The sequence below is a fragment of the Lactuca sativa genome, chromosome 4 (genome assembly GCF_002870075.4).
Source record: "Lactuca sativa cultivar Salinas chromosome 4, Lsat_Salinas_v11, whole genome shotgun sequence".
Classification (NCBI taxonomy): domain Eukaryota; kingdom Viridiplantae; phylum Streptophyta; class Magnoliopsida; order Asterales; family Asteraceae; genus Lactuca; species Lactuca sativa.
Window position 1 is genome coordinate 112,524,170 of NC_056626.2, and position 23,789 is coordinate 112,547,958.

The following is a 23,789-nucleotide window of genomic DNA, read 5'->3' on the forward strand; positions in this document are numbered from 1 at the left end:
TCTCCTAGTCGTTAGTGGAGCGTGTATGGTTTACCGGCTCACTAACCTGGACTTGTGAGAAGTGGCACAAAGGTCTAATCATTATGATTACGACATCCCTCTTCATAATTGTTTAGATACACAAGTGTGCTATCTAAGGTAAGGTGTATGATTTTAATAAAGTTTTATCAAAACAATCTAGTATCAGAAATCTGAACTTTGGTAAGAAAGTCAATGAAGTATTGATTTCTAGAAGTCCACCTGATTTCTGAGTACATGTCAAAGCTAGTGGGAGCATAAGTGTTATGATATTAATAATCATGTTAGTGGGAGCATGATAATTATGATAAAGGTTGCAAGTTAGCAATGTTAATTATAGAAAAAACAAAAGGTCTCAATTGGGAAAAAGTTGTTTTGCTATAATTAAGGGAGAGGATATTATACTTCATCACTTCATCTCAAATCTAAAAGCTTAGATTGAGGTCTTAATCGTATTTAGTCAAGAATATATATGAATTTCATGTTGGAATGGGTCAACATAAGGAAATTCTATATATGGGTTCATTATTTGCGTTCTAAAATTCGATTATGATTACGGCATCCCTTTTCATAATCTGAATTATGAGAACTTGGCAAATAGAAATGGAAATATTATAGCAAAAGACTAGTTTAGTCTTTATGTGAGACATCATGGATCGTGTCCCATATGCTTCGGATATAGGATCGATTACATGTGCTATACTTATCTGTTCTAAAATTTTCCAAATGCCTGGGGCATTAAGAAGGGAAAAGGTCTAGAATTGGATATGACTAAAATGATTAAGCAATTGTCGAGGACAATCTAAGGTTTACCAAAGATTGGTTGCTCAATGACAGTTGGAAGTATAGTGTTAATTCTGGAAGGACCATCTTGACAAAATATGTAAGGAGGCAACTCCTGTTCAGAAGTGATAGTCAAAATGGAATATGGAAATGTTTCAAAGTTAGAAAGTAATCAATCTGTAAGATTAGGAAACTTAATGCAAGAAGGATGTTTCCAAGGAGTTGATCTCCATTGGAATACTCTGTAATGATTGTTGCCAAGTCTGGTTGAATTTGTGCATAATCATTACAAGAGGATCAATGCATATAAGTTTAGAATCTAACAGATTTCAGTAAATGGCATGAATTTGGAATTCTTGCATTTGCATTAAGTGTTTGGGACTGTGAAAAGATGATCATTGGAGTTATGCTCAATTGATCTATTTCACAAAGTAAAGATCATAGACAAACATAGTATGCATACTTGGTGTGTGGCATGACTGGTGTTTAGAAAACATAGTGTACATGCTTGGAGCATGGTACAACTGGTGTTTTAAATTCAAGTATAAAGTTGATAAAACCGAAACAATGAATAATGAGTAATCTGTATGGTGATAAATAAAAGTGTTTATTTATATTCATAGGGTTTGATACCATATTTGATCCATTTATTCTTGTGTTTCACTTTGCATGTTTTGACTTCCAGAATAAACTAGGTCATTCTTCCGGAATGACTAAGTTATTCAAACCATCCACAGTCGGTCATATGTTGGAAGTAGATATGAATCAAGACTGTCATAGGTTGGCTTGTAGAGGTCCAAGTTGGTGGACAAAGTTGTGCTACAACACTCATGAGTGCTCATAAGTTCTGAGTATTGGATTCAACCCGCGCTCATTGGAATCACTTCATGGATTTTATCACGAGTGATCATGAGACGATAATATCTTATATTCTTCAAACCTAGAGATATGAGTTGTTACTATGAGTTGGTTGTACATTGATTGCACGAAAACGCATTCGGTAACTCAGTGTTATAAAACGTGCCTTTGTGTATGATTCAACAAGTAGTAGAACAAGCCATATGAGTCAAAGTTTATCCATTCCTTTTACCTTCAGGATAAAAGCGATATATGTGGGCCCCTCGATGATTTAATGATGACACATGTGAGTGCTTGGCCAAGCCAGGACTGATTTGATTTGTTCAATCAGTCAGTCGTCATGAATCGGAAATTGGGAAACAAAAAATGGACAAGGAGAATGATTATAATCCATGTCTCAGTCCATATGATATCTAGAATGGAGGAATATATGATCCCTTATCTAATGGACAAGTTCGTTGACAAGATCAAAGTTCGACAGCGGCTTTAAAATTAGGTTTTGAAGTCATACTTAATAATAGTTATAGACTTATCCAAGTGGGAGACTGTTGGATTAATGTCTAAGTCCATAACTATATTTGGTATGTACTTGACCCGACCCGACATGGTCCATTTGGGTTGCACTTCACCGACACAATTTGTATGGATTGTCTTTTGAGAATAGTATATTTATGATTTATATTAATATATTATAAGTTCTAATATATTAATATATAATCATATTATTTAATTGGTATTGATCAAGAATTAATTTATAATTAATTAAGTGATCAAAAGGAACTAATTAAATATGGATTCTTATATATATATATATATATATATATATATATATATATATATATATATATATATATATATATATATATATATATGGAATGGGCCAAGTTCATTTAGGTTGGGCTAAGCTTTCATGGATAGTCCATGGAGTGTTTAACCCATGGATCATATGAAATGAAAGGTCATGGGTTTAACCCTAGTCTCCATACTATATAAAGATGTCCTTGGTTGGTGAAGTGGCCACTAGTGTGGGTACACTAAGAAGGGCTAGCCGATTTCACTAGAGAGAACCAAGTATTCATATTCTCTAAAGTCTTCGAAGGTGTCTTGGTGATTTGTGATTCCACTTGAGGCTTCCACACTATTGGGGCTAAGCTCTTAAATATTGAAGACATCAAGCTACATCAAAAGGTATGTCATCTAACTAGTACTTTGTAGTATAAGAACTTCATATTATGCTAGTTAGGATTAAAGCCATGGAAAGTTCTTATTTGCATGTATTATAGAGAAAACATAGATCCAAGGTTTATAGGGTTGCATGTAATCCATAGGAGTGTTAGAATGCTCAAAACCCAACAGTTGTATCAAGATCAACTTCGTGATCTATAAGAGTCTGCGCCAGGCACTTGGCGCCGTCAAAAGTGACTGGCCTAACGGCCAAGACATTTCCTTGAGTTAGAGGCGTCAATCCCCAAATGTATCTTTTTATATTTTTGCTTTCCGGGGTGACCATTCCCGGACAGAGGAGAGCAAGATCACATAATCTAGCTATATAGGAGGCAATGTCGGAACCCTTCATCTTCAGGTTCCAAAGCTCGTGCTCCAGTTTCTGCATCTCACCCCTTGAGCAGTATTCAGCAAGCATAAGTTCCTTCAAACTTTCCCAACCCATGGAATTTGCCAATGGCAGGGTCAGGGATTTGACCCGACTATTCCACCAGGTCAGGGCTCTATCGGTGAAAGTGCAAGCTGCGAACTTCACTTTGTTGGCTTCGGAACAGGAACAATTTTCGAAGATGGATTCGATCTTTTCGAACCATCAAGTTAGAGCAATAACACCTCCATTGTCATCGAAGGATGTGGGTTTTGCGTTCATGAAGGCTTTGTAGGAACCCTAATTGTCACTAACTATATAAGCATCTTATTGTTGAAAAAATCGGTGACTAGACTATATGTGAAAGGGCTAGCCGTTTTTATGAAGTGTGGATTTCTCTCTAAGATATTCCAAGTGTATTTGGTTTTGTGTGAACCATTTGAGGTGTCACACTTGAGGAACTAGGCACTCAAGCTTCACGAAGACATTCTACATCAAAGAGGTATGTAATTCTAACATGATATATTCATATGAATCAATGTTATTATGCTAATTAGGATGAATACCTTAGAAAGTTCATATTTGCATGTATAATAGAGAAAACATAGATCCAAGGTATTTAGGGTTTCATGTACACTTAGGAGTGTTAGAATGCTCAAAACCCAACAGTGGTATCAAAGCCTAGGTTTGTTTACAATTATACTTGATGCAAATTGCTGAAAAATGCTGAAAAAATCGATTTTCTGGCTTTCTGGGCACTAGACTCGCCGAGTCCACTAATGAACTCTCCGAGTCCATGAAGAAAATCATCCTACTCGATGAGTAGGTTGATACACTCGACGAGTAGGAGCCCAGACAACATATTTTCGAGTTCTTTGGCTAGAAATGGACTAGGAACATTACCCTAAGTTGTTTTTGGACTTATACACTTGTTTTTGATGTGGTAATGTTCATACTAATCCAATTCCAAAGAGATAATTGTCAATAGATTCATGTTTTGTATTAGTTTAAAAGTTATGTTAATTACATGAAAAAGTTTGATTTGGATTATCTTGTTCTTATGAGTTGCTTAGATTAATAGAAAAGTTAATTGATTATGTGTTTTCAATCCAATTTAATCTAAGAGTTGATTCTAAAATGTGTTTTTGTAACTTGTCCTCAAGTTATATGAAAAGTCACATTTACGTTTCATAAAACTCATAAAAGTTGGCAATGGTTACAAAATGAAGAGTCTTGTCCTCAAGTTATGGAGGTTCAAGAGTCACTTCATTGAGTAATAAAATGTGTAACCTTAATTAATTCCATAAGTTACAAAAAATAAAGAAAAGTTACATTCTTTTATTAGTTTAAAGTCTTCCATAACTTGTCCTCAAGTTATGGAACTTGAAGAGTCTTTTAATTAAAACTACTTTAAACACATAGGTTATGGAATTAATTAGTTTTGAATAGTTTCAAAACTTGCACTCAAGTTTTGGAAATTGAAAAGTTTCACTTATGAATACTTTAATTCTAAGTTAGCCCTTATAATTTTAAAAGTTAAAATTCAACCCTTATACTTTATAATATTATAAGTTAATATATATATATATATATATATATATATATATATATATATATATATATATATAAAAGAGAAAGTCAGTCTTACCGTTAGTAGGCCTCATTCACGAAGCCGGTCTATAAGGGGGGTATAAGGTTACTGCCTATAAAATGGCAGTTTAATGGGTGTCCACTCTCACCCACCGCTTCCTTGACTGGTGGAGGGTCGTTAGCCGAACGGGTAGGACAAGGACTATAATTCTCCCTTCATTAAAATTATTAATGATAAATACCAAGTAAATAAACCTTTTATAAATACCCAATCTTAGTTACTTAGGAAAATGTGAATAAGGTGCTAATCCATGAAACTACACTTTGCACTTTGTTTAAGTCGGTTAGTGGAGCGTGTGTGGTTAAACGGCACACTAACTCGTATCTAACAAGGTAGGCAATGGGAAACTTAATGTTTATCATAGTATCGATGGAGCGTGTATGGTTAACTGGCACATCGATTGAGGGGTAAACACTTAAGGGTACCAATTATATTTTCATGGTTATTCACACCTTGTTTTGTGATCCTCGGCATCCCAGTCACAAAACCTGAAGGGCACACTAGAGATTGAAACATGCCATTGAAAAGTTTAATGAATCTCAAAAGATCTAGGAGTTTCAAAAACCAATTAAAACCTAATAATACATTTCGTTTATCTTGGTGGAAATTGGTGAATCGTCATTCACCTACCTTCAAATATTTTATAGCTTGGATTACGGCATCCCTCTTTCAAGTTATAAAAGTATTGTGTTGGGTCCTAGCCTTAATATTTCATATTGTGTGTTATATTAGGGACTTTAAATCAGCTATCTTGAATATATCCCAAAAGATGTCTGGTTTAGACATTTATGATCTTCCCAAATCTCTTGAAACAAGTTTTCCTAAATGAAGATGATGTCCCATGGAAATCATACTTCTTTCACCTCCTCCAATTATTCTCCCTAACCCACAAGTTCCTGAAAAGTTTTAGGTCACTCAAGCGCTATTGGCAAGGCAAGGTCTAGGTGTGATCACATCTTGGAGATGTAGTCACATATTGACAACCCGAGAGAGTTGGGTGTCAAAGTATTGAGAAAGTTGGTGGCTCAACTACTTTCTAAGTCACATAGTGAGTTCTTTTGGGACACCTATGAAACAGACTATGACAAGACCTTTAATGATCTTATCTATTTGCTAAGATCAACTTCCTAAAAATTTATGGACATTGACAATGATGACACTGGAAATCCAGAAAAAGCATTCTCTTCCCATTGGAAAGGGATCGACCATAGTCAACTCGGTTGACCAAATGCTAAAGAGAAAAGCTAAGTCTGTGATAGTCCTGCATACCATTACCAAAGGTTCCATATTTTTATATTGCAAAAGGAAGGGGCATTAGTTGCGAAGCTGCCAATTTTACCTAAGGATGTTAAAGTCAATAAGTTTGACTCTACTTCAGGTAAAGGCCACTATCTGACTCTGCTAAGTTTCTATTTTGAGATTCTTGATAAATGATGTGACTGAGTCACATGTTGATGTTTTAAGAATCAAAGAAAAGTGAAGAAATTTAAAGAAAGAATATGCTGAATCTGATCGCGTAGATGGATTTCTATCGCATAGTTGAAGATCGGATTCTTGAAGCTACTTCTTAGGAGTTATGATATATTTCTTAGGAATAGATAACAACAAAGTTTTCATGTGCTTTTTCATTGTAAGGATAGTTTTTCCACAAAGTTTTTAATATAAAGGAAAATTTTTGATTTTATTTATTTTAAAATATCCTTACAATGGCATTTGTGAAATTTTTTGTTGCTTATAAGATTCCATTAAGAGCAAGAGTGGAAATATGAATTTGATTCTTTCATTTGTGGTAGTGTCTAAATTTACCAAATAAGGATAGATTCTCATCACCCAAGTTTCAGTTGGATAGAAACTTGGAATCATGCAAGTTGTATAGCATGATGAATGAGAACTTTCAAGCATTGGAAAAATTAAGACTAACTACCTGTTCACATGGATGTGTGAGTCAAGTAAAGGACTAAGGGATCGAGTACACATTCTTGTGCACTGATTAAGTCAACCACAAAATATCAATAAGACTATTCATCATAATTTACTAAAGCTCAGTAAATATGGTTATACTTACAAGCTTAAGTGTAATTCCGAGACATTGGAAAAGGCTCCAATGTATGATAGAGTGAATAAGAAGAATCAACTTAGGTAGAAAGATAAAAGTTTCTCAAATCTGAAAAGATGGGAGAGTACTTTAGTATCATGTTTTAAGACCATCTTAATGATTTTGAGACCTTATCACAATTCATCCTCTAAGTGCATTCTGATAGCTAAGAAGAGGAGCTATGAATTGTTGAAGTGGTCAAATCAAGAAAATGAGTCATACTTCGTTCCAAAAACAAGTCTTAGAGTCATACTCCAAGATTGTAACTTGAGTGACATGTCTTAAAGAAGGTTTAAAACACTTATCAAATGTAAGAGTAAAAGTTTTATACTCTTGTACATTTGAAATTGGTAAGTTGTGATGTTTTGGATAAAACAAAGACCAACTAAGGCCAATTGTGTGAAGTGTTTGTCTTGACAAAGAATCCAAACTATCTCTTGAATATTTGGCAAGTGAGTCTTATGTGTCAAGAGGATAGTGGGAGTATTAAGGATCCTAAAAGGATAATCAAGAATAAAACCTGAAGTTCTTCACTAGCACACGACTTGAGGTGTATAACCTATCGTGTTGACATATTCTGCGCCCATTCCAATTAAGGTTGGCTTTGCATATGAGTTCTTAGAGTTCTAAATTGGTTGCACAACAACTTGGAATCAATGGTAGGCCCTTGAGCTGCCAGATGGCAAGAAATTAAGATTGAGTTTAGTCCATATGAGTTTGAATTTGTCATTATCCTTGTCTTGTGACTATGGTTTTGACAATTCACATGGATAAGAACACATACACTATTAAATCTAAGTGTCATAAGGTTTCTCTCCGATTCATGAAAATGATGGTGAGGAAACACTTTCACTAAGTAAATTTTAGCTGGATAGCAATTGTGATATTTACATTCTCAAAGTCGTTAGTGGAGCGTGTGTGGTTAAGTGGCACACTAACATGGACTTGTGAGAAGTGGCAAAGGTCTAAACAATCGAGACTATGATTACGACATCCATTTTCATAGTTCTTAAAATGGTTTAGACACGCTTGTGAGCTATCTAAGATAAGGTGTATGATATTGATAAAGTTTTATCAAAGCAATTTAGTATCAGAAATCTGAACTTTGGTAAGAATGTCAATAAAGTATTGTTTTTCAAGAAGTTCAGCTGATTTCTGAGTACCTGTCAAAGCTATTGGGAGCATAAGTGTTATGCTAATAATCATTATGTTAGTGGGAGCATGATAATTATGATAAAGGTTGCAAGTTAGCAATGTTAATTATAGAAAACAAAAGGTTTCAATTGGGAAAGAGTTGTTTTGCTATAATTAAGGGAGAGGAAATTATACTTCATCTCAAATCTAAAAGCTTAGATTGAGCTTTTAATTGTATTTAGTCAAGTCTATATATGAATGTTATGTTGGAATGGCTCAACATAAGAAAATTCTATATATGGGTCCATTATTTGCGTTCTAAAATTCGATTATGATTACGACATCCCTTTTCATAATCTGAATTATGAGAACTTGGCAAATTGAAATGGAAATATTATAGCAAAAGACTGGTTTAGTCTTTATGTGAGACATCATGAGTCGTTTCCCATATGCTTCGGATATAGGATAGATTACATGTGCTATATTCATCCTTTCTAAATTTTTCCAAATGCTTGGGGCATTAAGAAGGGAAAAGGTCTAGAATTGGATATGACTAAAAGGATTAAACAATTGTTGAGGACAATCTAAGGTTTACCAAAGATTGGTTGCTCAAGGACAGTTGGAAGTATAGTGTTAATTGTTGGAAGGACCATATTGACATATTCTGAAAAAAGGCAACTCTTGTTCAAAATTGATAGTCAAAAGGGGAATATAGAAATGATCCCATAGGTGGAAGTTGTTCAATAAATCTGTGTAATATTAGGAAACTTAATGCAAGAAGGATGTTTCCAAGGAGTTGATCTCCTTTGGAATGCTATGTATTGTTTGTTGTCAAGTCTTTGTGACTTTGTGCATAATCATTACAAGAGGATCAATGCATATAAGTTTAGAATCTAACAGATTTCGGTAAATGGCATGAATTTGGAATTATTGCATTTGCAGTAAGGAATTGGGAGTGTGAAATGAGAATCATTGGAATTATGTTCAATCAATCTCTTCCACAAAGTAAAGATCATAGACAAACATAGTATGCATACTTGGTGTATGGCATGACTAGTGTTTAGAAAACATAGTGTACATGCTTGGAGCATGGGACAACTATTGTTTTAATTCAAGAATAAAGTTGATAGCTGAAACAATATACAATGAATAATGTGGAATCATGTGGTGATAAATAAAAGTTGTTTTATTTATATTCATAAGTTCTGAGACCATATTGGATTCAATTATTCTTGTGTTTCATTTTGCATGTTTTGACTTCCAGAATAGCTAGGTCGTTCTTCCTGATTGACTAATTTATTCAAACCATCCACAGTCGTTCATATGTTGGAAGTAGATATGAATCAAGACTTTCATGGGTTGGGCTTGTAGAGGTCTAAGATGTTGGACAAGGTGGTGCTACAACACTCATGAGTGCTTATAAGTTCTGAATATTGGATTCAACCCGCTCTCATTGGAATCACTTCATGGATTTTATCACGAGTGATCATGAGACGATAATATCTTATATTCTTCAAACCTAGAGATATGAGTTGTTACTATGAGTTGTTTGTACATTGATTGCACGGAAACGCATTGGTAACTCGATGTTACAAAACGTGCCTTTGTGTATGATTCAACAAGTAGTAAAACAAGCCATATGAGTCGAAGTTTATCCATTCCTTTTACCTTCGGGATAAAAGCGATATCTGTGGGCCCCTCGATGATTTGGTGATGACAAATGTAAGTGCTCGGTCGGGCCAGGACTGATTTGATTTGTTCAATTAGTCAGTCGTCATAAATCGGAAATTAGGAAACAATAAATGGACAGAGAGAATGATGATAATCCATGTCTCAGTCCATATGATATCTAGAATGGAGGAATATATGATCCCTTATCTAATGGACAAGTCATTGACAAAGGTCAGAGATCATCGGCAAGGTCAGAGTTTGACAGAAGCTTTTGAGAGCTATGATTGCCAGTCGGTTCTTGAATTCATACTTGCAATAATAGTTTTATATTTATCCAAGTGGGAGACTTTTGGATTAATGTCTAAGTCGATAACTATAATTGGTAAGACTTGACCCGACACGGCATGGTCCATTTGGGTTGCATGGCATCATGCATTTGGATAGACTAAAATGAGAGAAATAACACTTAAGGTTTGTTAATATGTTATAAGTTCTAATATATTAATAAGATTATTTAATTAGTATTGATCAAGAATTAATCTAGGATTAATTAAGTGATTAAAAGAAGACTAATTAAATATATGGGTTGATTGTGTAAATCATCCATACTTGTATAGTGGGCTAATGCTTCATGGATTGTCAAGTTGGGCTAAAACCCATAAGATGCTCCATGGTATATTTGAACCCATGGATCCAAGGAAATGGAAAGCCATGACAATTAGGGTTTACCCTAATTGTCACTAACTATATAAGCATCTTGTTGTTGACAAAATCGGCAATTAGATTATATATGAAAGGGCTAGTCGTTTTTTATGAAGTGTGGATTTCTCTCTAATCTATTCCAAGTGTATTTGGTGTTTTGTGAACCATTTGAGGTGTCACACTTGGGGCACTAGGCACTCAAGCTTCACGAAGACATTCTACATCAAAGTGGTATGTAATTCTAACATGATATATTCATATGAACCAATGTTATTATGCTAGTTAGGATGAATACCTTGGATAGTTCATATTTGCATGTATAATAGAGAAAACATAGATCCATGGTATTTAGGGTTTCATGTACACTTAGGAGTGTTAGAATGCTCAAAACCCAACAACTGTTACCTGGAACATAGCAGGATCGAACTGAGGAGGTGGTGGTGCTAGATCTGTTGGGGTATTGTTGTTCTTCTTGCTGGGCCTTTTCTTTGGAGGCATCTTGTTCTAAAATAATCAGGAAGAAGAAGATGATAAGTCCCTTAGACTTTGAATCGAGAAGCCACGACACAAGATATATCTCAGCCTGATAGATAAGGTGTTCTACTAAGCGATAAACAAGGAAGAGTTATTAATACAATTAAACTTATCGCTAAAAGGAATGAATAGCAATACTTGGAAATGAATCTCTGCAATGCATTTGACTTGGCTAAAATACTCCTATAGTATTTTAAGTTGTATGTTTTGTTCTATTGATATCTTAGTGTATGAGTACTTGATAAGTTTTAGGCCTGCTGCAACACCATGGACACTCCCAAGCACATGTTGGTCATGTCTCGAATAAATATAGTTGATCAGGATATATTGATGCTAGACATGATTACATAACTGCCCAGGTTTAACCGCAGTGTCCAACATCCAAATACTTTTGTTTTGTTCTACTTATGATATTGTTTCTGGTATGTAGGTATACTTGTATACTTCTTATAAAATACTTATATTTTAAAAGTATACTTTTAGTTCAGAGAACTTCAGCCCCTTAGAGTTTATAGTTGTATACCATGTAAGGTTCGATATACTTAGTTCACTATAAACAATAGCTCTGATACCAATATGTCACACCCCCGAACCGTAAAAACAAACAGCGGAAACGTCCGGAGGTGGATGACATCATGCGTAGTATCACAACAATTGCATCATAGTAATCAAAGTAAACACAACCATTACATTATAATATGAATATTTACATTTGTTTGATAAACATGGTTTGTATACATTAGTATATGACAAAAGTAAAAGACGAGACTCTAAAATGCTCCGTCTTCTCCAAAAGCTGGCAAGAGTACCTGTCTATTGTTGTGTAACAGCCCGGAACCTCAGGTATTATTAAAATTATGTTTTTGGGGTGATTTAAGAGGGGACTCGGCGAGTTGGTGCCTAGACTCGCCGAGTAGGATCGCGGACTTGGTCGCGGGTCTGCGACTGGACTCGACGAGTCCAGATATGGACTCGGCGAGTCGACGCTGTTCAGCAGAAACCCTAACCGTTCAAGGTTGGGACGTATAAAAGGGGTCCATTGGCCGTCATTGTTCGTTTTTGCCTTCTGAGAAGAACCCTAAATCGATTAAGTGCAGCAGGAGCAAGGATCTTAGGCCATTATTGGTTAGAGAAGAGTGGGTGTGCAAGGAAGAGGGAGGATTGGCTAAAAGAGCAGCAAGGGGGTCACATTCTGAGGTTGGGAATACAGAGAACACATCATCCAGGTAAGAATTCGTGTTTGCTCTGTTATTTTGATGTAATTATGAAATTAGGGTTTATAGAACCCATTTGGTGATTTGATGAAGTAATGCCTTGTTACCCCACGATTATAGTCTTGTATTGAGACCTTTAGAGGTCCAGAAGGTCCCATGCATGTGTACTTCGGGACGAGACATATCCCAGGAAGCAGTTACTCGTCTGCATGGCATGGACTCGCCGAGTTGTTCTTCAGACTCGGCGAGTAGCTTGAAGATGTGCTGGGACTCGCCGAGTTGTTCATCAGACTCGGCGAGTGGAGTCGGGGTGGCCCCGCGATTCTTCCACGAGGACCTCGTCGAGTCAAGAGGTATGCTCGACGAGTAGAAAGGGAATATTCAGGAATCTGTGAGGACGACTAGACTCGCCGAGTCGCCATGGTACTCGCCGAGTCCAGTCGAGTTGACCATTGACCGTTGACCAGAGTTGACCTAAGTCTGACTTCTTAGGGATAGTCACACTTAGATGATATGGGTGTTAATGAGTTATGTAATGTTATAGGAGGATTGTAGCTCGTTGGTTGGTGCGCGAGTGATTTCAGGAGTTGCTAGCTTTCAGCACTTACGAGGTGAGTCTTCTCACTATACTGTACCCGGAAGAGTTCGACTGTGTGACCGGAAGGTCAAGTATGTTATGTATTATGTTTATATGCCATAAGTGGTAAGTTAAGTGTTATATGGATATGTATGCTATAAGTGGTAAGTTAAGTGTTATATGGATATGTATGCTATATGTGGTAAGTTAAGTGTTATATGTACTATGTATGATATGTGGGCCGGAAGGCAATATGTTATGGGCCGGAAGGCGATTATGTTATGGGCCGGAAGGCGTTGTAATGAGGACCAGGAGGTCAGGGCCTGGAAAGGCGTATGTGTGTAAGTGTATATTGGGGAACTCACTAAGCATTTATGCTTACAGTTGTTGTGTATGTATGTATTTCAGGTACTAGCGAGGACCGTGGGAAGGCGCCGGCATGATCGATACACACTGAAGATTGTTTTAGGATCTTGGGAGTTTGAATAATTGTATTGACCGAATAATTAAACTATTTATGCCTTGTTTTTAATGGAAATATTATGTTTTAAAAATGAAAAATTTGTTTGAAAAATTTGAGTTGTTACATGTTGTCCTGAGAATACAAGCGGATTTGAAAATGTATCAGCATAAAGCTGGTGAGTTCATAAACATGTTTTTGTAATGAAAACTAGTCACTGAATTTGTATGAATGATTGATTTTTATTATAAGTAAAGTACGATTTGTATCTTTTGAAAACCGTTGTCACCACTAGTATGTAAAGTACGTTCCGTTTGAAAACCATGGCTACCGCCAGTATGTAAAGTAAGAGGCTTGATCTGGGAAAATCCCTTATTTTCCCTGGTATACGTGTGTTTGTTGCTATAATGGTTCAGAAACTGTAAGGCATAAGTACCGCCCTTATGATATTAAAGCAATTCTTCATGAGAAGTATATTATTACGTAAAAGTGTCGTATTGTTTGCAAGTTTTATGACCATACTTAAACTTGATACGACGTGAAACAGACGCCGATATCCTTTATGACATTCGTCACCCGTAGACCAGCCGATTCGACTGTAGCTAACAGCAAGGTGCGGGATAATCAGTCTCGTATAGATCAATACACAAAAGCCACACTTTCCCTCTAGGAAACTCTGGTTCATAAGGGTAGTCCTCCACTTAGTTAATGTTGTAAGCGCCCAAGGACTTGTCTCCCAATTAGGTTAACGACTTTACGAGTAATAATATATAAGCATAATGTTCTTTCGTATGTAAAATTTGATGTATGTTTTGTAGAGTAAAAATAATTATACTTAAATAATTATTTAATTGTTGTACTCTTGTAAAGCGTGTCATAAATTAATTTTTTTCATAGTTTATGTATTCAACCTTGTGAGTAGTTTGCATCTGTAAAACTAGTAGTGAAATCCCCAGACTATACCCTTTATAGTTTGACTGTAATGTTAAGTTCGTGAAATGTTCGGAAAATTATGCAATTAAATTTAGAAAGACGTCCCTTATGCTTCGCATAATACAAAAAGGGATTAAGTATCAAAGTGCTTTATGAAAACCGATGATTTGTATAAATTGCATAAGTTTGACTTGCTGAAAGTTTTTGGGTTTAGCTTGTATCCCCCCTGCAAACGTTTAAAAATCATAAAAGCGTATGGGTATGAACTCACTGTTTGACGTGGGGTTCGAGTGTAAGTCGATAGGAATTGTTGAGTGTCAAATGAAGCCTCGGACACAAACGGATCCTATTCAACATATAGAAGCACATATATGTACTAGATGAGGGCGTAACACTATTTGTTATGGAAGGAAACCACCTTAGGGACTAGGAAACACTTGGAACTAAGTGTTAGAATCACATGCGATTGAAGGAGAGGAGTTTACGGTCACAACAAATGGTGTACGGTCATGGGTTTGCGGCCCAATGGGGTTTTCGACCCAAGAGTTTGCAGCCCAAGTGTTTGCGGTCTATGGGTTTGCGGCCCAATGGGTATACGGCCCATGAGTTTGCCGCCGTAAACACTTGATGAAAGGTGCGATTTGCGGTGTTTCAAGGTCCTTTCTAGCCTCCCATAAGTGTTCTAAGTCCCATACATAGCTAAAAGGAGTGTTTAAGGTCAATATTTGACTAAATACTAGGGTTTACGGTCCATGAGGTGTGTACGGTCATACACATGGGTTTACGGCCGTAAAACCTTCGTGTTCATTATTTTTGGGTCGATTTCTAGGTGAAAATCAAAGGTTTCTAGTAGATATCAAGCATAGGAAGTAGCTACTTACTATTAGGAAGCTTGGAATGGGGTTTTTAGCCACCAAGAACTAGTGTGTGTTCTTGGTGTTCTTGGTGAGAGAGAAGATCTAGACAAAGACGCGATTAATGAGATAGGAACATGGATTTGCCACTAGATAGAGGAATGAAACTCAATTCAAGGTGGAGAACACTTACAATCTTGAGAATCTTGAGTCAAATTCGATGGATGTAGAGAGAGATAGTAGAGAGAAAAAGCCTTTGAAGTGGGTAAAGTGATAAACAAAGGCCAAGCATCCCTTATATAGGGGTGAGTTTTCGGCCAAGGTGGGTGGGTGGGGGCGTACGGCCGTAAACTCGAGTTTGCAGTCGTACACTCTTCTCAAAGGGGTGTTTGGCTCGGATGCTATGTTATGACTTAGAAAAACGCGTTCTTGGACCAAAAACTTGATTGTACTGAGCTTAGCATATTTAATTAGACCCAAAATAGTGCTAACAATAGCATAAATAAAGTCCGAATTGATTTATTTTTAAACGGTTTGAACAAAAGAAATTTTGGGTTGTCACATATACTTTATTAATACAATGGTTGTTGTACTTTGATTAATATGATGCATGTGTTGTGATACTTAACATGAAGTCATCCACCCCCGGACGTTTTCGCAGCTCCAGTTTGGGGGTGTGACATATTGGTATCAGAGCATTGTTTATAGTGAACTCAGTATATCAATTCATAAAATATATACAACTATAAATACATTAGGGCTAAAGAGATCTGACTATAGGTATACTTTTAAAATATAAGTAATTTATAAGAAGTATACCAACACTCATAAATACAAGAACAACATCACAATGAGTAACAACATAAAAGTATTTAAATGTTGGACACTGCGATTAAACCTGGACTGTTTTGTAATCATATCTGGGATAAATATAGTCTGATCAACTATATTTATTTGAGATATGACCAACATGTGTTTGGGAGTGTTCGTGGTGTTGCATTAAGTCTAAAACTTACCAATAAACCATACAGATAACCTTTATCATTTAAAAATACTATAAGAGTAATTTGTAACACTATAAAACAACATGTTTACATTCTTTCTATGCTTCTTACCTTTAAATTCTCTAGTATAGACATTATGGCAGGATATCCCCCGCATAGAGACCCCTACTTCCCTGATCAAGGGAATAATGGTTGGGTTGAAGATGATCTAGAAGAGGATCCCGAGGAGGACGAAGATGAAGAAGAAGAGGATTCAGAAGGTACAGACTCAAATCCATAAGTATACAACCCACCTCTGATTGATCAAAACCTCACAGCCAGACAGGATTTCTAACGTCCGACACCAGCATGGGGCGAAGCACTACATAGGTGGAGCCAGCAGCAAGGACAACGCCCTCCTTTCGGTATGAACAGAGGATTCTACAACATCATCAATAGGGGTTCAGCTGACAGGGCCTCCCTATTATAGTACGGTGTATTTCACACCAGGTTGATCCATCGCGAATATCGATCAACCAAATTCTGGAAGTTAACGCTACCTCCCAAATCAACACCGTTAATCTTCGTCGTCTGGACGAAGATCACGATTACACTAGACATCACACTGAGATGCTTCATGAAGAAATGATTGCTGCTCAATCTGAAATTAGAGCACTAGGGAGCATCAAACTACACTAGAGAGGCGTTTGATGGAAAAAGCGCACCATGATACAAAATCCATTGCCAAGAACCGTACTCGCTGCAAGTAGTGTTTACATTGCTTCTATTTTGATATAGACTAGGATCTCATATGTATATACTACTTTTAACTATATGTAAAACTCCACCCTACGATAAGTGAATACATTACTCGTAGGTTGTAATGCTGTCAAATTTTCCCTTATATTGATGTAATATACATCTATATCAAGGTCACATATTTCCAACTGTATGTACAAAAATATGTATCAAATGACAAGCATTTTATTTCATTGGGAGTTAGCATAATTTTCATAACATTTTGTTTACTCATGGAAAATCTATAATTATTTAGTGTATATATTAAAGTATTATGTAATTAAAACTCTATTGATCTAGAAATGGTATGTCCGCTTTAGGCCATGTTCCTTGTTTGATTGTGGACTTAAGGTAGACCTATTATGTTTGACAATCTATTCAATCTTAATTACATAAAACTTGTATGCATCAAATGAATGTAGAAGAACCTTGTACATAATACATTATACAATACAAGTGTTGTTATAAACAAAATTGGCCATTGTTTACTTATATTAGTTGACATTTATTGTAAATCGCTTAATAGAACACTATGTTAGTCAGGAAATAATACAATTAAGAATTATGATATGTCTTATTCAATATCACCTGAGTCATGATCACTATAGAGTACTTATCACCATTTTTCTTAAATCATTATAGATAAAGATGCCTTGAAGGAGAAAACGAAGGCGTATCAATGTCAATGCAGCACCAATACCACCTCCACCACCACCTCCACAATATGACACTGCTATGTTTCAGGCAACGGTCACTGCAGCTGTGGCAGCCGCCATGTCACACATAAATACAAACGGTGCCAGTGGATCTGGGAGTGGTGCTCATCCCTCCAATCATAGTGCTGAAGTACTACAAACCTCTGACTGCTGTCTCCTAGGAAATCCCACACCATCACACTATAAATAATAAGTTAATACCCATCATGACCTTCTTGACTCAATGTCCCGACCATGCTCATAATTTCCCAAAATACCCCAGAAGTCCAACAGTCAACCCTTGGTCAAAGTCAAGTCAACTATCAAGGTCAACAGTCCATGTTGACCTCAACTCGTCGAGTACCCTCAGCTACTCGTCGAGTTCCTGGTACATAACTCGCCAACTCGCCGAGTCACTTTAGTGACTCGTCGGGTTCCTTGTGTCAGTGGCCGTAACCCCTTGGCCAACTCGTTGAGTTTTCCCCTTGCAACTCGCCGCGTTCATACGTGTCTAAAGGTTGGGAAAAACCCTAGCCGACTCGCCGAGTCACTCATCTGACTCGCCGAGCCCACGACAATCTTCATTACTACTTTTAACTATATGTAAGACTCCACCCTACGATAAGTGAATACACTACTCATAGGTTGTAATGTTGTCAAATTTTCCCTTATATTGATGTAATATACATCTATATCAAGGTCAAATATTTCCAACTGTATGTACAAAAATATGTATCAAATGACAAGCATTTTATTTCATTGGGAGTTAGCATAATTTTCATAACATTTTGTTTACTCATGGAAAATCTATAATTATTTAGTGTATATATTAAAGTATTATGTAATTAAAACTCTATTGATCTAGAAATGGTAGGTCCGCTTTAGGCCATGTTCCTTGTTTGGTTGTGGACTTAAGGCAGACCTATTATGTTTGACAATCTATTCAATCTTAATTACATAAAACTTGTATGCATCAAATGAATGTAGAAGAACCTTGTACGAAATACATTATACAATACAAGTGTTGTTATAAACAAAATTGGCGATTGTTTACTTATATTAGTTGACATTTAGTGTAAATCGCTTAATAGAACACTATGTCATTCAGGAAATAATACAATTAAGAATTATGATATGTCTTGTTCAATATCACCTGAGTCATGATCACTATAGAGTACTTATCACTATTTTTCTTAAATCATTATAGATAAAGATGTCTCGAAGGAGAAAACGAAGGCGTATCAATGTCAATGCAACACCAATACCACCTCCACCACCACCTCCACAATATGACACTGCTATGTTTCAGGAAACGGTCACTGTAGCTGTGGCAGCCGCCATGTCACACATAAATACAAACGGTGCTAGTGGATCTGGGAGTGGTGCTCATCCCTCCAATCATAGTGCTGAAGTACTGTAAACCTCTGACTGTTGTCTCCCCGGAAATCCCACACCATCACACTATAAATAATAAGTTAATACCCATCATGACCTTCTTGACTCAATGTCCTCACCATGCTCATAATTTCCCAAAATACCCCAGAAGTCCAACAGTCAACCCTTGGTCAAAGTCAAGTCAACTATCAAGGTTAACAGTCCATGTTGACCTCAACTCATCGAGTACCCTCAGCTACTCGCCGAGTTCCTGGCATAACTCGCCGAGTCACTTTAGTGACTCGTCGAGTTCCTAGTGTCAGTGGTCGTAACCCCTTGGCCAACTCGTTGAGTTTTCCCCTTACAACTCGCCGCGTTCATACGTGTCTAAAGGTTGGGAAAAACCCTAGCCGACTCGCTGAGTCACTCATCTGACTCGCCGAGCCCATGACAATCTTCATTGGACTCGCCGAGTCGACCATGCGACTCGCCGAGTCCCTTCAGTCCTTCATCCATACAGAGGCTTTTTAAGCCATGCTAAGGCTCCAAATTGTAGATCCAGCTTCCCAAGGCATGTTTATCATGTAAAGTTGCAAACTTTACGTGCATGCAAAGCTCTAAAGTCTTAAAATGACAACACCAAACTTGTAAATAAGTCTCACACTTGAGGGAAGGCTCATACGTGTTAAAGTTGATAACTTTATGGATCTAGAGGCCAAAGGGAGTCCAGATCTGAAGTTTCAACTTCAGATCTTGGCTCAAACACAAGAAACCTTTCCTAAAACCCACCCATAAGAGATTAAAGATGAACTGAGCCAAGGAAACAGTCTAACACCTTCAAGAGAGTGCCAACTGAAGTAGACCTTTGCTTCGCACGAGTTCCTTGCTTCAGTTTACTTGTTTCCCCAAGTGTTTCCCCAAGTGTTTCCTCACCAAGATCCCTCTTCTAAGCTTTAACACACCAAAGAAACACACACACACACACAATTTAGGGTTTAAGGGGTGCTAATGAGCTATAAAGGGGAGGCTGGGCGAGGCCAATGATCATTTAAATAGGGTGCAATACCCTAAAATTTAGGGTTTCATCTACCAGCTCCTACTCATCGAGTCCCTTCTTGGACTCGGCGAGTAGGTCACTAAAACACGTGGACCAACCCACTGCTACTCGACAAGTAGGGCAACCAACTCGTTGAGTAGACCTTAAAATCAAGAAAATTTTTATATTAAATCAATACCTGAGAATCGGGGCGTTACACAAAGTATGAGACGAACCTGAGAAAAGGTTAAGAAAGAGCATGAGACAACAAAATTAGATTAGAATAGTATGTAAAGAGAAAAAATAACTAAGTAATCTAAAAGAAAGAAAAGATTATATTTATAGAGTATGCGAAAGAAGAGAAAAAAATGTTAGAATATGGAAAGACAGAAAGAAAAGAAAAATATGATAACATGAAAATAGATAGAATATAACTTACTAGATCAGTGGTCTGATATATATATTTTTCATGTTTTGCAGGTTCAAGTGTTAGCCATTGTACGAGAGAAAGTAGGAGTACAAAGACTTGGATTGAAAGTAGCTTTTACTTTAGTATACCTTGTTTTTTTAATTTATGTTTATGATTTTATAGTTAACCTGAATATTTCGTGGAATGTAAGTTGTTTTGAGTTAATCAAATTTAGCAGATGTTTGTAAATTTTAATAATACCTAGAATGTTTAGTGAAAAAAAGTCGTGAGGTATTCATGTCTATGACATGGTGACTTTAGCATAAGAGACTTCCACCAACAACGATATTTAGAGGTCATGGACAATCTGTTTACCGGCATCCATTGCGAATCTAGACGTTGGAATTGTATTATGGCAAGAGTTTATTTCATCCAACCTACGACTATCTGTAAAGATGTTACTATTCATTCGTAGGAACAAAAAATGTTAGATTGGACCGGACAGTCCCGAAAGACATGACTAAGAAAAATATCAATGTTTAATTATTTGTCCTTTTGTTTTGATCAATTTTTAGAAGAAAGTGTTTATGAGACCAAAATTTCATGTAAATGATTAACGAAACTTTCTTATAACTACAAATTTGAGGTTATCTAAAGCAAAAATAAATAAAAAATAAAAAAACATACAAGAACCGTTGTAGAAAGTTTGATTCGGAACATCTGTCTCATGAAAACCAAATTTCTATAGTTTGTGATTTCAGCTAAACAAATAATATTTTGGGCGTGTTCGGCACAGAGCGTTTGAGAATTTTTAGTTTATAGCGTTTGACAAAAAAACTCCATTTTGAACAGAAGACCCCGTTCGACGCTATAAGATTTTTAGCGTTTAGTTTAAACAAAACGCTCCAAATCCAAATGTTACTTTTATGTGTTTAACAAAACATTACAAACTATATGTTAACCGCTACCTGCTAATTTTGCCGAACATGCCATTTACACGTTGTTAGTATACTATTGCTTCCTCATTTTTATTTATTGACGTTATAGTTTTTTCTTAATCATCTCTTAGTCGAAAAGTTTGAAAAGAGGTTATATACATCCCAAAAGATATTGGTTTTCGAACCTGTTTTATATAAAAATTTAAGTTTGATAATGGTCATAAGAATTATTTTTAGAACAAAAGTATTATGTAAAATATGTTTAAAGAATATGAATGTTGGGTAAATATCTCTGTAAAAAATGGATATATAGCGAAATGACATTAAAAAGATAGTAAAACACTAAAAAGAAATAAAACAAGGACGATCTTTATGTCTGTGAAATGTGATCGAGTATTGGAAAGGCAACTGATACTTGACAGTGAAGAAGGTAGACAAAAGGAAACATTTGCCGTCGGCTGTGCCAAACATGCATTTAATTCCATCCATCATTACACCCCCCATAATCTCTCTCTCTCTCTCTCTCTCTCTCTCTCTCTAAGATTCATCCAAAAGATCATTCTAAAATCTTTTCTTCACCAACAAACCCCAAGAAACTTCTACAAATACTCCTGTGATCCTAAGAGCTCTATCAATGGCGATTGAGATTGTTTCCTCCAGACCCTTGGATCCCAGAGCTTCTCCTTACAATACAATTTATCATCGGGATTTCTACGTCTACCATATTCCTCGACCTCTTCCTTATTATCTGATTTTGCCACCAGTTCCACCACGTCCACCATATTTCTGGTCATACAATGCTCATCAACAGCCGTTGCCCGCCAAGTCATTACCACTACCACTTCCTCCACCATCTTCTCCTGGAAAAAAGAGCAATTTCTCTCTGGCTTCGGTTCCTTCGGGGCCCAGAATCCCCAAATCCCGGCTCCCTGGACGCCACCGGAGAGTTAATAAGGTGGTTCGCTTCGGAAGCCATGGTTGCGGCGGAACTGAAACGAAGACGCAGTTGAAACCGGTGGAGAAAAAAACAACTCTGGAAAAAGTTGGGCGTGGAGGAAAAAGACGTTGGAAAAACAGAAGTGGAGAGTATCAAGAGATTTTGCCACTTGATACTGAAACTTCATCTGTCATGATCAAAAACATTCCGAATAAATACACGTAAATCATCATCATTTATTACAACTTCATACATCTTTCTCTCTCTAAACAATGATATAGAAGATGATTTCTTAGCATTTAATACACGGGGTTTTCCCAAAATGGGAAATTATGATTTGAAGTTCTTGTTTTACAGGAGAAAGCTGCTGATACAAACTTTAGACGACCATTGCAAGCTTGTGAATCAAAAGATCAACAAAGACTCCATTGATGAGAAGAACTCGATTTCTGCTTATGATTTTCTGTATCTTCCGATAGATTTCAAGTTGGTTCACATCTGGTTTTCGTTTTTAAACAATCGATGTATGTGTTTTTGGTGTAACTGTGTTTATTTCATTGTCATGTCACAGCAATCGAGTGAACGCTGGATTCGCGTTTGTGAACTTTACAACTCCAGAAGCTGCTTCAAGATTTAGGGACACCTTTCATGGCAAACATTGGGACTTCTTTGATAGTCCGAAGATAGCAGAGATTACAAGGGCCCGAATTCAGGTACTTTTAATATGATCAAGAAATAACTCAAAACGATTCATTCACCATTTTTTTTTTCGGGATTTTTAGGGCAAAAGGCGTTTAGTGAACAATTGCAAAACAATGGACTTCTCGTATGGATCCGAAGAAGACATGCCCGTTTCGTTTGAACCGGCAAGAGATGGGTCGGATGGTGTTCATTCGAAGATGACCGTACTGGGAAAGTTTCTTCGTTAGGGTTTTTAGCCTGTGAAAAGACTCTTTTACCCATTAGGGTTTTAGGTTAATCATTCTGTGTTTCCTCCATTATCATCAGAGTTTCTTTCAGAACTAATCTTCTTTAGGTTTTTAGAGTTTCTAGTAAGATTTGGGGTTTGATGGGAAAAGACAAATCTTAACCAGTAGGGTTTATTGGGTGTACTATGATCATTACGTGAAGATGGTGGTGTATAGGAGTAGGGGGTGGTGGACTTGGGCACCTGAGCTATCTTTGCTTATGGCAGGGTGTTGGGGTCCACCCCTTTTGATCATCTGTTAGGTCTAATATCATGTTGTAAAAGGTTACTTCGAAACTGAAATGGTGTTGAAGTTGCTTTCTGCTGTTTGTGCTTTGTTTCTTGCTGTTTGTTTTCTGTTTTGGTGTAATTTTGGCTTTGTGTGTTGTATATCGACGGTTTGACTTGTTGACTGACTTACCTTATTTGCAACTTCCCGATGACTGGAAGAGTCCATGTCATCGAAACGAGATTATAGATTCAGGTTCTTTTAAGTTTTTATGAAATGGTAATATGAGTGGGTTGGTTTTGTTCGAGAGGAAGTGTGTCTAATTTGTATGTGTTTTGGGAGAGAATA

General features: G+C 36.7%; 1 protein-coding gene across 1 annotated transcript; it reads left to right on the forward strand.

The window, feature by feature from the left end:
* Positions 1-21,682: 21,682 nt before the first annotated feature.
* On the forward strand, positions 21,683-23,541 carry LOC122197682 (protein terminal ear1 homolog). The gene is made up of 4 exons (XM_042901868.2): positions 21,683-22,466; positions 22,603-22,731; positions 22,817-22,958; positions 23,028-23,541. Exons 1-4 carry the CDS (start codon positions 21,943-21,945, stop codon positions 23,172-23,174), a joined length of 942 nt encoding a protein of 313 aa, XP_042757802.1. The 5' UTR covers positions 21,683-21,942; the 3' UTR covers positions 23,175-23,541.
* The last annotated feature ends 248 nt before the right edge of the window (positions 23,542-23,789 follow it).